Consider the following 16,179-nt stretch of genomic DNA (forward strand, 5'->3'; position numbering starts at 1 on the left):
TGGCCATTTTTAACATGAATGTCAGTGGCTTCCACTTTCAAAACAATCTGTTACCATTTTCTGCATTTTGTTATACTTATAGTTATTGAACTGTAATGGCTAATGTGTGTCTAGTGCTATCTCATGGCAATTTGTAACTTTTTGATTTATTTGCAAATTCATATTAATTTGTTTCATTTCATTCGTACATTTTAGTACAATTTACTCATCCCTCAATCAGGGGTTAGAGGTGGGGTGTGGGGGCATGCCTTCTTTTTAAAATCCATAATTTTTCATATTGATAATATTGTATGAATTAGCCACTTATACATTTTTCCTCGTGAGATCGGACTTGTCTCACAGATTCAAAGAAAATAACTTACTTTTGGCAAAATAAGGTGGATATAGCAGATACTGTAGATACATTTAAGTACAAATTGGTGCAAGCAGGTACAGTAATAGTAATATGTATCAAATTATGTACTGATTTTAAAATGTATAAAAATACATTTTTATTCTTACATAATACTTTTTGTTAAAAAAGAGAATCAAACGGAGAGTCTAAAAATCCTTTTGTACAAGGAACTACTTTCATCTGTCATTCCTTCACATCTGCAGCTGACGTCAGAACAGCAGAAGTCGTTACTTATTTACTAATGTCATTTTTGAACTAGCATTTGAATGATTCTCTAGCGTAATGTCTAAAGTGATGACAAAACAGGTGATTTTGCTGACAATCTTTAAGATTATAAGGCTAAACGGCATAAAATGCCATCAATCTACAGAGATTGTCCAGCATTTCTCTGTTGCAATCAGGTAAAAGCCAAAGCTATGCAAATGCCACCAAATCGATAAGGAAAAATGATAAACAAATGCAGGCATTTCTTCTTTCTTTCTTTCTTTCTTTCTTTCTTTCTTTCTTTCTTTCTTTCTTTCTTTCTTTCTTTCTTTCTTTCTTTCTTTCTTTCTTTCTTTCTTTCTGGTTTTGAATAATTTTGGATTGACTGTATATATTTTAGTGGAGGGCCGTTATCGGCGTTAACATGCTGCATTAATCCAAGACTCTTATCAAGCAGTAAAAAAATATCGCTTTTAATCTATTCTTGAAGTTGGGTTGGGAGCTGGGTCTAATCTACGCAAGCTCTAATGACTTTTACTTTGATATTTTAGCACAGATGTATACCTCCCTGAATTGCACTGTAGGGGGCGAGAACGAGTCTTCGAACCTGTGTGTATTTCTACTGTAAAATTACCACATCAAACGTGACGTGCTAACATGGATGCAGTTCACTAAAGTGAATTTGATTAATGTTAGCTCCACATCTAACTTTCAAGCACCTGTAGAGTTTATGTGTTTGAGTAAAACATATAAAAATAAAACTGAACGGGTGCTTTTTAAAATGAGTGACGGTGAATAAAAGTTAAATTGGTGAGCCGTCTGACAAACAAGTGCCCTACTCAAATCAGCAGGATGCCCTTCTGGATCTTTCAGTTACTTCGAAGACACTACTGACTTCACTTACATGGACATCTATAATCTAGTTATTTGCCTTAATAGACAAAAATATAATTAAGGTGTTTACATAAAGTGCTTTCATGTAAGAGTTTCCTGTAATTTTGTGTGACTTTAACTGGAGTTCGCCAGTTTCATTTCATTCATGCCCCCAAGGGTATTAGACGCAAATAAGGAGTAAGGACTGGTGATAGTGTTATGGAATTTGATAACGCACGCCAAATGGAAAGAAAAAAAAATTCTGCATTTTGTGATGTTTAACTGAATTATAATAAACACAAGTAAATCTTATTGAACATAATTAATTTTTTATCACCAATTTTCATAGTATAACAGTTTCTCATACAGTTTGTGATGCATTTTGGAAAGGAGATGAGCCCCTGGTCTAATGCACCACCTGGCTTGAGAAACCTGTTCTCAAAGACTTACTTTTAGTCATTATATGAGTAGCACACATATTCTGAATGCCTTCAGCAAAATTCAAATTAACCATTTTAATCTCTATCTATCTATCTATCTATCTATCTATCTATCTATCTATCTATCTATCTATCTATCTATCTATCTATCTATCTATCTATCTATCTATCTATCTATCTATCTATCTATCTATCTATCTATCTATCTATCTATCTATCTATCTATCTATCTATCTATCTATCTATCTATCTATATATATATATATATATATATAGATATATATCATGACAATAAAAAAAATTGGCCATTTTATTAAATCAGTCAGAAGAGGCAAAACGTTACTTTTAGCTCACGCTTGTTTTTGTCATTAAAAACGTTATGAAGCTGTAATGTTATATTTTGTCTTTAAAAAATACCTCTGATACCAAGCCCACCCAAGTACTGGGCAGTCATAGTTGTGCTTTACATCCATCGATAATGCAAAATCCCGGCATGAACGAACGCATACATAAGTGATGAGGACTAAACGTGTAGGGCACGCAGATTTATGAGATATTTGCTGCTCTAGAAACTGCCGATATCATTTATGATTAAAGTCAGAATAGTAATGGCACCCAGCTCGTCCTCATTCGCATCATTAAACCTTAGCGCTGAATCATTCCCAGCAGGCCAGTCCTACAGGGAACACACACATATGCAGAGTGCAAGCTGCTGGAGCCTGGTGACACTCGCTCCTCTCTGTCAGGTCTGTCACTGGCAGCCAAATCCTTAACCTCGCCATTACCACAATTAATGCCCGGCTGAGGCCACACCCCCTACAGCACAGCTCCAATCCCTGTGACAGGCCGATGAACCTACCATTAATCACCAAACATGAATAATCAAACGTCTGCTCAGAACCCAGGCCTACAAAAAAAAAGTCATTCCTTGCCAAAGCCGGAGAAGGATTTGGCTGGGAAATGACTCATTCACGCTACAGAGAACAGAGAGCTCTTTGGTTGTGTATGCGCTCAGACTTGTGATTTCACCCTTCATGGTCTGATATAGAGAGATGCTTTGGATGGATGGCTGGTCTACTAATAAACCATTCGTCCCTTAACCTTCACCTGCAAGATCCACCCCCTTATTAGCACTATTAAACTAAGCGTTGACCTTCATTCTAGCTGTCAGAAACATGAGAGAGAGGCTCTGTTCCAATACCTTTTGAGCTGCTAACATATGCAGCATTTTAAAGTACATTTTTTAAGCTGCACATAGACTGAAACTTAATTATATCTTATGCTCAAACTGACCAAATAAAAAGAAGCAATTCTTTCAAGCAAAGAGCATTCCTCAGTAAAATATGTCCAAAATGATGGTTAATAAATTCTAATTAGCTTGAAGTCTGCGAAGTATTTTTTTTAGAATGTGATATATGTTATGTTTTTTTTTTTCTAATGAATGAGAATACTAAGGAATAAGTGCCTCTATTATGCTTTTTCAGATGTTCAGCTATTTTGTTGGTTTCCTACAATAGTTCTACATGCATTCAAGGTAAAAAATATTTAACTTTTTACATAATATAGATTTCACATGACTCTTTTTGAAGATTTGTTCTTTCCGTGAGGGTAGTCTGCTTTGGCCAGATGGCCCAATCTGTTTTGATTATTTTATTTCAGTACTTTTTAGAAATAAAATGGTCTGAATTTTATCTCCAAAAGCTTCATCAATTTGTACATACTGTAGGACAGTAACAATGGTATTGATTTTATCATATTAATATCAAGTCCAAATAAAATGCATTGAAAGAACTAGTTTATCAACCTAAATCTCAATGACAACCATAAATTGAGCATTATGTTTCTTAGGGTGTACTCACACTTTGTACAGTTGCCAAGAACTGTGCTGAAGCGTGATTGTCCCCCGACGGCCTGCACTCACACTTCGTTTTGTCTTCCGAACCTAAACACGCTTACATCATCGATGGTGTGACTATTCAGTTAAATAGAACAGAAGCGCTCTCGCTCAGCACAGTGGAAATTGCTTTAGTTATATCGTTTTGTCGTTTGGGATGCAGTGACGCGCAATCAAATACTTTGCCAAACAGATCCACATTTTGGATCCACAGATCCACAAATAAAAAAACACATAAATAGATTTATTGATCATTTTTAGTTTTCAATGTACACAAACTGTTGTAGTTTATTAAAGACGCAAACATCTCAACGACTATTATAATAATTTATAAGCGACAAAAGTAAAACGATATTAGTAAAGCAATGTCCACAGCAGGGGATAATCGATGATGCGACTATTCAGTTTGACAGGAAAAGAAGCACTCTCACTCAGCACATCGGAGATTGCTTTAGTTGTATTGTTTTAGTAGTTCGGGATGCAGTGATGCACAGTCAAATATTTTGCTGAACAGAACCACATTTTTTGATGCTCATAAATTATCATAAAGTCCTCATGCTGCACATATTAGGAGGTTTGCTGAAGGTACAGCTTATGTGCAGCGAGGGGTTTGCTTTCATTGAAAAGTAAGAATGATTAATAAATCCATATGAAACAGTGCCTAAAAAGTGACGTCGCATCTTCAGTTTCGGGCTCAGGTGTACTTTGCCCAACCAAACCGTGCTCTCGCACACCTTTTACAACCAGGCCTGGGTCAGCCAACTAAAATGCGCCTGGAACGGATTTGGATAGCAATGTGTGAGTGCGCCCTTAGGGGGTGAGTGCAAAGCACATCTAAGCCCGAAACTGAATATGTCACTTTTAAGGGGCTGTTTCATATGCATTTATTAATCATTCTTCCTTTTAAATGAACGGAAACTGTTGTAATTTATTAAAGACACAAACCCCTTGATGACCATTATGATATATTATTAGTGTCAAAAGTAAAAAGATAGAAATAAAGCAATGTCCACTGTGCTGAGCAAGAGCGACTCTCTTCCTGTTGAACTGAACTGTCGCATCATCGATGACGTAAGTGTGCTCAGGTTCGGAAGGCAAAACGCAGTGAGTGCAGGCCGTCGGGGGAGAGGGAAGGTGGGACAAGGCAACTGTACCTAGTCTGAGTAGACCCTTAGTGGTATGTTTTTACTTTGTAGTGACTACTTTGTAGTACATTATGAGCTGTTATTGCCATGTAATTACTTTATCTTTGAATTAAAAAAAAAATAGCAAAACACACACACACATTTCTGTTGAGCTTATGAATACAACGCATTTAGATAGGGCACCACTGAATATGCCAGAGTTTAGTTGAGTGCCGAGTGACCGATCATAGCTAGGAAGTACTCACATAAAACATTTTTTTTTTTTAATCCAGGGACTATAACGAGATGGTTTCATGAAAGTGCAAAAGCTGTGCTATAATAAAAGCTTATTGTTAACAACTTGCTTCTTAAGGTCAATGACAGAACAAAATGATAACATAACACATGATGTGAAAGGCAATATTTTAAAAACCATAATAGAGGCATACAAACTTAAAATATTTTTTGTGTTTTTATAGATCAACAGATGGTACAGATCAGTTAATCAGTTCCATGATAATTTATTCATTCATTAATTTCCTTCGGCTCAGTCCCTTTATTTATTGGGTTTGCCACAGCGGAATGAACCGCCAGCTTATCCAGCAAATGTTTTACACAGTGGATGCCCTTCCAGCTGCAACCCAGTGGTTCCATGATCTGCTTCAATGTAATTAAGATGAACAGGAAAACTTGCTCGGTAGTCTACTTACAGAGTTGTGTTTATACTCACATTCTTGCAAACTTTCCAACTAGGAGATTTTTAAGGGAACCAATTATGCTCCTTTATATAAGATGTAATTTAAGTTAGAAGTGTCCCTAGAATGTGTCTGTGAAATTTCTGCTAAAAACACCTCAGAGATCATTTATTCTACCATGCTGTAAGTGCTCATTCTTGAGTGGATAGCACATACACACTTTGAGCACACACACACTGTTTTTGGTGTGTCTCATTAATTGCAAATAAGATGTTGCTCTAGCCCTTTTGGCAGAAGAAAGCAGAGACTGTACATCCTGCATCTCTGACACTCTCAAGAAAAAATATTTGCTTGGTTTTGTCATGCCTGTCGCAGTCACAGGACATTGCAGTTCTTTATCATCATGAAAGTGCATTATCTGCATCTATCTCAAAGCCTTGCCACTTCTGACAAACTATTTTCTAAATGCACACATCTGAAGTGCACAATTCCTCAGCTCATCTTTATTTCTATAGCACTTTTTACAGTGTAGATTGTTAAAGCAGCTTAACATAGAGGAAGAAAATAGATGAGACACAGAAAAAGCCAGCTGTCAGCAGTGGGTTAAGTCCATGAACGCAAACAGCTGGATTATAAGTCACATTTTTAATAAACCTATTTAGATTTGGTTGTTTAGATATGTTTATTTACCCATACACCTTTTCCACTAGTGGGAACTGGGTGATACTGTAGCTCAGAGTAGTGCTATTGCCAGTTTAAAACTGGCTCTTCTGTCAAGCTAATAACTGCAACATCACTCAATAAGTCTCCTCTTTCCCAACCATGCAAATCTGGAAAGGAACGAACATGTCATCAACACTGCATTGTTATTAATGTTAATGGGTTAGTGAGCCTACATTGGCATCCAAACCCAGCGTATAAAGTACAGTGTGTTTGTGCACCACATCATAATTTCAATACAGGCTTATTGGAAATACGTCCCCAGTGCTGCATATTTGAGAACTGGGAAATACTGTATGTACCCTTGGCTGCACAAATTCACTAGAGGCTGTGGTGTACTCAAATACGTAACTAGGGCACGTTTTCTTATATATGCCATTTTTTTGTCTATCTACCAGAGCCTGCTGTGTACATTTCTGCCAATCTCAACGTCTTTCTCGTGCAAATCCCTGAGAGAAGCCAGTCAGCCTGTTATGTGTATATGAACTTACTATCAAGTAACCCACTCAATTTCAAATGCAAACTAGGGGTGCTTTCATACAGTACCTAGACCAGGGGTCTCAAACTCAATTTACCTGGGGGCCGCAGGAGGCAAAGTCTGGGTGAGGCTGGGCCGCATAAGGGATTTCACAAAAAAAAGTCCTCAAATGTCATTATTAACAGTTTTAATTATTTCTTCTGAACATGAAGTGTCCTGAACATTAATAGTACATTGAGTGAAGATTATGAACAGTTCTTCTGAACATGGCATCTTTTGCCTACGCCTTGCTGCCAGAGACTTGACAGAGCTTCTTCTCACAAATCTGAACCACATTTGGCTTTAGAGCGGAAGCAGTTGAGACCCTCAGTATGGCTTGGGGGAACTCACTCAAAACTTCCATTCTCTCACCTCACCTAAAAAAAGGTGTATATATGTATAAATAAAACACCCCCACCCCACTCCAGTCACATCAGTCTGTACCAGTCTGTATCTACCTATAATATAAGATGCAGGCTGTAGCTAGGTAGGTGGCAGGCTGCAGATAGGTAGCTAAGTGGCTGGCAGGGGCGGGAACAGCTTACCTTGGTTCTGGCCGGCGCGAGTTAACACTTCCCGCCTGTCACAGCGTCTAACAACGGGGCGGGGTGCGTGATGACGTCACCGGCATCCCCGCCCCTTTGTTTACACGGCGGGCGGGGAATGCCAGTGACCGCTGTGTACGGATAGAATCAGCGGATCGGGGAGCGCTCTCTCTCCCCGCTCCGCTGATTCTGTCAGTGTACAGCGGTCGGCGCGGGCCACAAAATATTGCACTGAGGGCCGCAAATGGCCCGCGAGTTTGAGACCCCTGACCTAGACGTTTGTTTCGGAACCTAGCGTGTTTCCCTAGGTAGCGTGGTTCGTTTGGCATATGTGAATCCAGCAATTGCGCTCGGATCCACGCCAAAACAATGAGTCCGAGGTTACCTGAACAAGGAGGTCTCGGCTTAATTGAAACGAACCCTGTAGCGGATCGACTGTAGTGAGAAAGCATGTCGATCCAATGAACTGACAAACCAGGTAAATATCATGGATATGTAATTGGCATATATGCCTATGTGAAGAGAGAATCATGAGTAGGACAGGATGTCTTTCCTACTGGTAAATGGCCGAATACGAAAGTGAAAGCATGCTGAACTATTTACAAAAGCAGTTTATCCATTAGGAAAATTGACCAAACTGCAGTCTCGGTTTATGTGTTATTTCTCTGTATAACGTAAAGCCTATAATGCATAATTCTAGCAAATGGCTATTTATGAGAAAGTCTTACGTCTGATTGGGGAAGACGTCTGTGGCTGTCGCAATTCAAAATTGAAGCGCAGCTTATTGTCTGATTGCTTATCATCATAAATTAAAATAAGGTTGTATGACAGCTGAGCGGGACTCTAAAAAATAAACCGTGGAACTCAATGTGAGGAGAGTTTACTCGCACATGACTTGTTTTAGCTATTTTGGTCCATTTAGAAACTTTGCAATGTGAAAGCAAACCGCACCAAGAACAAAGTGCAACACTATAACAATTTTAATCCCTGTTTCGGAACAAAACAATCGATCTACAGAAGTGAAAGCAGTTTACAAGTGAAAAGCCTTTGCAGTTACATGCTTTTACCACAATTCACACTGCTTTTTTTTTGGTTTTACTTTATTTTGGTTTTTGGTCCTTCACTGGACTTGAAACCTGGTCCAATCTGCTCCCCATCCCAAGTCCAACGCCATTTGTGGCGAGCTACTGATCAAACTGGTCATATCCATACGTTGGTAATTGGTTAGTGGTAGTGCAGAAAGAAACATATGTTGTCGGCGTTATCATACTGCCTGCATTGTTCGTTTTAATAATGAAATGCAACCATATGTAACCCATGCACATATTTACCAGTTCTCAAATATGTAGCCCTCCCTTTGTTGCATAACTGCATAGATGGAGATTACAAATGCTAAAAATGTGTTTGTATGTGTTTACTGTTGTGTTATGCTGTTATTTCAAAATTGGAGCCTTACAAGAGTATTTTTTCATCTTGTTGATCATGGTAACCCTGGCCTTAGCCCCTGACACAAGGGGTTCTTACTTCTAGGCCAGCCATTTAAAACTACTGTAGGCTCTGGCTTTGAACCAGCTTTTAATCTGCATTGGTGGTAAACTGATAACTGTAGGCACACATCAGTGTTCGAACACCATGTAAAGATGAATTTTCCATAAAAGGTCCCATTAAAATACAGATTGAAAGAGTTATCGGAAGCTTGTTTGTGGTGACAAAGAACAAATCAATCTGTTCTTGGTCATAGAGCTTATTTCCTGCAATAACACGAAAGCCAATAAAACAAAATTATTGGCTTTTTGCTAAGGGGAGTAGGGTGATGCTAACCTCTGGGTTGGTCTCCAAAATGATGTCATCCCTGCAGCACTCTATTGAAATCAATGGAGTCTCCTGTGGGAGAGGCTGCTCATAGGTTTTGGGACAAAGCTACAGAGAGAAAGAAATGGGTCTTGTTGTCTATGGATTTATAAAAGGTTTGCTAGGTGTGCAGGCTGAAAATCCTTCAGCAGAGTGATGTAACATTTGAGCACTCACTGGATTGAGACAAACTCCCCTGTTTGTGACAGGTCTTTGTTTGGGCTTTTGTTCTGGTTCAGTCAGGTGAGCCTATCTTTCATCCCCAAAGCAGAAAAATTAACACCACAAATCCCAGCTTCATGTTACAGCTCAACAGCCAAAATAACCCACGGGGCCAGAGGAAGAAGAGGATAAGCCCCTCGTGGACCACCGGCTGTTGCGTGGCATGAAAAAACAGCCAAATAAAAGCATCATAAATTATGCATTCAGGATGCCTGGCTGAGCATGATTATTACGAGCTAATGGGTTGATATTTTGGAAGGGATGAAGCTGAGGTACATTTAATATAGACACACAACAGCGCTCATCAGAAAACATAAACGTCAACTTATTGATGTGAAGCTAATATGAGCCACATCTCAAAATACTATAACTACACAGATTTAGTGTACTAATTTAATCGTTTTCCTTCATTAGAGTTGATGGTGATATGTATATTCAACATTTAATTGAAATATCTGAATCAATACTCAAAGTTAAACAAGTAAATGTTTGCAAAACAACATTATAATGCAGTTATAGTAAAGAATGGTACAAATGCAAAACATATACTGAAGAATAAATGTCTTTAATGTCTTGCTAAGTGCCACATGTTTAAAGTGTGAGCAGCCCCTTAATAACTGTCACTCTGCAGACCTGTTTGTATGTCATACAACTAGCTTCTGGCATTACAGGCAGATGAATGAAGAACTTACACATGCTGAACAGAGTAAATAAGACCAGCCACCAGCCCATGTAATCGCTGCAGCTCTAGCTTGTGGCTTAGCCGCTGAAGCGTGCACACTGTTAAAACAAACACTCTAATGAGCATAGAGCTCCTCTGTCCTCTCAGCTTGCTCCCTGGCTTTTCTATTCAAACACGAGCAGAATGCTGAATAAGCTTCACGTACATGAAACATGTACTTCATGCACTTCCATTCTGGTGCGTGCCTTTGTCTGAAAGAAAATGAGTACTGGAACAACAACATGTGACAGCTCAATCAAAGACGGTGCGCATACAAAATAGATTAGACAAGAACTGTTAGCTTATGGATAAAAGCGATGCTGAAATGCCCTTTTATCTATCCCACCTAAAAAAGATAGTCAATCTATAACATTATTAATTCAACTTCATGGTGTTTCAAACCTCTAAGACTTTCTTTTATCTTTTAAGAATGTTTTTAAAGTTTTCATTTATACATTTGAAGTATATGTGGGGTGATATCTAAAGCATTTAAAAGGGGTTTTGAAGGATATGTTGGGCATTCAGAGTAAATGCGGTCAGAATCTTTACAGTGGCCATTTTAAACACAGCAATGATCCCTTGACCAATGGCATGAGCTCAGGGTGGGATTATCTACTATTCTGACCAGCAATTGACAAACAACTGATACAATGATCCAATTAATCACTGATGGTCAAAACCAACTCCACCCTTTAATATACAAGTCCCTTAATCTACAATTAACTTTATTAGGTATATCAAATTAACTATAAAATATCTAATCAGCCAATCAGATGTCAGTATGTAGATGTGGTCAAGACCAACTGCTGAAGTTCAAGCTGAGCATCAGAACGGGGAAGAACGGTGATTTAAGTGAGTTTGAATGAGACATGGGTTGTTGATCCCAGGTGAACAAAAGCTGGTCTACTGGGCAAAACTAGAACAGGTAACACTTTACTCCAAGTGTTCAAAGGACTGTCATGAAACCTTTAAAATCATGAGATGACACATCATGAATATGAATGAGATTTTATGGATGCTTATGAAAACTGCACCATTCACTCAGTGTAATTTTAAAACTGTAAGTGACATTGTTTGATATTACTGTGCTGTGACATCTTGACATTACCAAATACACCATATCTTATCATAAACAAGACATAACTTGTCATAAACATTATTGTCACAAGACCATTATAATTGTCATGAATTTGATAACATTATCATCATCGACTACAGTGGTACAAATTTAACATGTCAACATTAACATGTCATTCATTCATTTATTTTCTTTTCTGCTTAGTCTCTTTATTAATCTGAGGTCGCCACAGCGGAATAAACCACAAAATTATCCAGCATTTGTTTTACGCTGCAGATACACTTCCAGCTGCAACCCATCACTGGGAAACATCCATACACACTCATAAACTATGGACAATTTAGCTTACCCATTTAACCTATAATACTTTTTCAATTCAGCAACCTTCTTGCAATTGTGCCACTGTGCTGCCTCATTAACATGTCATTAAATGTAATTAAATATCACAGTTTATCACAATTATAATTATAAAAATATTTGACAGTTTTGACACTTTTTAACAACAAATAAATTTTGATTCTTTCGTTTTTGTCAAAATATTCATTTTTATTGATTTATGAGGGCCTCAAGACAATATTAATGACAGATTTATGAAAAGCTATGTTGTCTTGGTAATGTCAAGTTTTAAGACAAAGACATCTCAAACAATGTCATCTTTGCATTTGAAATGACATTACTGACTGAATGACACTTAATAACAGTTGTTTAAAAGCATGCATAAAATCTTGTTCACATTTCTGATGCTACTCATGTCATGATTATAAAAGTCACTTGACGTCTTATAAACACCCCCTTCAAGTAAACTTATCGAAAACATCAAGTGAGGGGAAGTTCAGTATGCCAGAATGCCTTGTCGATGACACATTTCAGCAGAGAATGAGCTGACTGATTTAAACTTATAGAATTGACATAGAAAGTCAAATAACCACTTGTTACAACCAAGATCTCTGAACACACAACAGATTCAACCTTGAAGAAAATGAGCTACAGCAGCAGATCACACCAGTGTGACTCCTGTCAACTAGTCACTACAATTGTGAGTAAATGATTGAGAGATTAAAACCCATATTTAGTCATCCAGAACATCCCGTCAACCACTGAAAGGCATGGTGGGTAAACAACATTTGTTGTAATATATTATTTGCCTCTGATTTCGGGCAGGTTTAGGTCAGGTTATGTTGTTCCAGGACCAAAACAACACAATCTATTTCAGTAAATCATGTTGTCTGGAGCAAATAACCTCAGTCGGTTTGAGATTACAGGTGGCAAATACTGACAGGTTTGCCCTACAGTAGAACAAACCTCTAATACACACTTTTGACAGCTGTAAGAGGAAGTGGGAACTCAGAGAGCTGCTAACGGTCACATAAATATGATTTGTGCTGCCAGGAGCGGTAAGTTCTAACAGGGTGTGAATGTGTGACCCGCTGTTGACCCCCTATTTAGGAAATAGTGGACATCAGTGTTTTGGATTCAGCTCACACATGCTTGAATGGTCCTGAGAGGCGGCTTGAACTGTCTGCAGTGAGAGAGGTCAGAAAATGTCTCTGTCACGTTCAGTGACCACTTCATCTCCTGTCGCCCACTCAGAGCACGGATCACAGAATCAACACTGCGCTGCTCAGCATTAGACTATATTAATACCTCCACATGCCTGAAAAAAACAAATGCTTCTGACATTTCTCAACAAAACAATTTCCACAGATTTCTAACACAAATCCTCATATCTTATATTACTGGAGTCATTCTGAAAACAAAATAGTTCATTGGAAACACAGATTATATATAATTTATGACTGTGGGTAAAGTCTGTCTGTCTGTCTATTTATTTATATATCGGTCTATCTATCTATCCATCCATCCATCCATCCATCCCCTTATCCATCCATCCATCTATCTATCCATTCATCCACCCACCCGTCTGTCCGTCCATCTATCCATCCATCCATCCATCCACCCACGCATCCATTTATCCATCCATCCATCCATCCATCCATCCATCCATCCATCCATCCATCCATCCATCCATTATCTATCTATCTATCTATCTATCTATCTATCTATCTATCTATCTATCTATCTATCTATCTATCTATCTATCTATCTATCTATCTATCTATCTATCTATCTATCTATCTATCTATCTATCTATCTATCTATCTGTCTGTCTGTCTGTCTGTCTGTCTGTCTGTCTGTCTGTCTGTCTGTCTGTCTGTCTGTCTGTCTATCTATCTATCTATCTATCTATCTATCTATCTATCTATCTATGCATCCATCCACCCACTCGTCTGTCCATCTGTCCATCCATCCATCCATCCATCCATCCATCCATCTTTATCTATCTATCTATCTATCTATCTATCTATCTATCTATCTATCTATCTATCTATCTATCTATCTATCTATCTATCTATCTATCTATCTATCTATCTATCTATCTATCTATCTATCTATCTATCTATCTATCTATCTATCTATCTATCTATCTATCTATCTTTACCCAGTCAGTGGGTATTATTTCTTTTAAATGTGTCCAAAACCACATTTATCACAGTTTTATCGCAGTAACCATAACTGTAAACGATTTTGACTGAAAAAATCTAACTGGCAACCTGAACTCAGTGTTAGTGTTTATTTTGTTGCCAGTACAGTGACTAAATTATGCAAAATGTGGTACACAACGACACAATCATGGCTGTTGCTTGCATTGAAAGAAGGACAATGGTGTTAAATAAAAGTAATAAAAAAAGGATAATAAGCATGCTTTAACTTAAAATGATAACGAAACAATGAATGACAACACAACAGGAGACACACGCACACAATCACACACACAATGTGATGCTTTGCAGCAATGAGCGACTCTGATTACCTATGATATATCACTTCTTGTTAAAAAGAGATCTGAACATGTGCTTTACTATGATTAATTTCTAATTTCTCTCCATTTTAATAATACCGACCAATGTACTTTCTGTAGATGATACCTAGGTCTTTTCTTGTAAACACACTGTAGAAATCTCAAAAAAAGCATATTCTGACAAATTGTGTAAAGCAAAGCTGGTCTCAACACAGTCATGCTGCCCTAGCATATGATGTTGAGTAGAGAGGAGAACAGTGCTTTTGTGGATGAGGAGTAGAAATGTAAATAAATGTTGGATTACTTTGTCATTCTTTGCTCGGCTTGATTTTGATTCCAGACAAGGAATTCAGGGTCGTACCTATCAAGAGACAGGCAGAGAGAGAGACAGGGTAGGTGTCTAGTACAAAGGGATTTGACATTTAAAAAAAAAATGTATTTACTGTGTTTAGCTGTCTTCTTTCTGCTGCATAAACATATTACACACTTGCATTTGACTTCCCACATGCACTATAAAGTTGATTTGTAGCTGGTTATTATTAAAGAGGGGTCTCACATGATGGAAAAGAACTCTCTATAGAGATATCTATATTATGAACTCATAAACTGCAATATATGATTTGTGAGTGAAATCAGTTTTCACATTTTAAGTTTATGTTTAAGTACTGATATATATGTTAAGACATCATCTGTACTCTACCTTTAGGAAGAAAAAACAACAGATAATCCAGATCAAGAGTTTTCAAACGTAAGTTACGTAGTGTATTAAATAAATATTTGACACAATAAATAACAATAATAGAATCTGATATTAAACAAGATACTAGGTAAAATTGCTGTGGGACAATATTTACTGTTTGAAAAAGCATTTAACGTATACATTTCAACATATTCATATATGCTGAGCACTGTATACTTATAATAAATGTTATTCGCCAGGTTTAATATTACTTGTAGAGAACAGTGCTGCCAGGTCAACAGAAAATTAAATACTATCAAAAAATGAGCTTTGGTTTTTATAATAAAGAGAATATACAAACATTATTATTTAAATTTGGAAACCTATTTCCTGTGTAATAGTATAATACTCGTGTAAAATCACAGTAAAAACTGGTTCTTATGCTGATGCTACTGTAACAGTATATACAAATTATATAAAGATCAAATTAGTGCAACTATTTCGAAAAATGCTTGTTACAATAGTTATTGTCTCTGTTGTAAACTGTATACACTGAATGGCTTTTCTGAAGTAAATGTAATAACATAAGACATTGTTAACAGGCTGTTAAATAAAGATCTTCACATGGTTAACACTGATTTTGAGATCTTTAGTGTTTATTTATTAAAACAGCATTCATTTTATAATGTTCTTAATACAATTGACAGAATGCAAACTAAAAACGTCTGATATTTATTGGATTGAATGTACAGTATTTCATTGCTAGTTACTTAAAATTATGATACATAAAAAGAAGAGTTACAAAAAAATGTGTGGAATGATGTATTTGCTCAGTATATTTGCATACTGAACTGAAAAATGCCTACCAAAACATTGTGTACATTTACACAAGTGTTTTATACTTTATTGACTCCTTGATCCAGGATTTCTGCAGGTTTCACCGAGAAAAATTTAAGACTTTTTAAGACATTAAGACAATTATGAATGGAATTTTAGACTCATAAAGGGCTAAATGCTAAGCAATTCATCAAATGGCCCAGATGGAAAAAAAAGTTTATTTGCCCTATCAAAAAATATATATTATAATTTAATACATGTATAATACAATAATTAAAAAAAATAAATTTTAAATATTTTTTAACAAAATATTTTAAATATTGTGTAAAAACAAGCAAACTCTATTTGTATCTACACACTTTATTTCTAACATAAATTTTCTTTAAAATAAAAAAATGAACAAATGTTTTAGAAGTTTTAAAAACTATAATAAACTAAATGTATGCATTAGAATCTGTCCAGGTGTCCTCAGCAGTAAATACATGGATCAGTTGTAAACAAGTGTTATTGTAAGGAAAATAATTA

General features: G+C 36.8%; 1 protein-coding gene across 37 annotated transcripts in view; it reads right to left on the reverse strand.

The window, feature by feature from the left end:
- ctnnd2b (catenin (cadherin-associated protein), delta 2b) overlaps nucleotides 1-16,179 on the reverse strand; it is a 139,670-nt gene that overhangs the window by 38,004 nt on the left and 85,487 nt on the right. For 20 of the 37 annotated variants that reach the window (XM_073917862.1, XM_009298576.5, XM_073917772.1 and 17 more), the window contains one exon: nucleotides 14,443-14,499. The exons of the other annotated variants lie outside the window; for them this stretch is intronic. In XM_073917862.1, coding sequence (XP_073773963.1) covers nucleotides 14,443-14,499 — 57 coding nt within the window. The remainder of the gene's footprint in view (nucleotides 1-14,442; nucleotides 14,500-16,179) is intronic. 37 annotated transcript variants of the gene reach the window in all.

This window comes from Danio rerio, chromosome 2 (genome assembly GCF_049306965.1).
Source record: "Danio rerio strain Tuebingen ecotype United States chromosome 2, GRCz12tu, whole genome shotgun sequence".
NCBI lineage: Eukaryota > Metazoa > Chordata > Actinopteri > Cypriniformes > Danionidae > Danio > Danio rerio.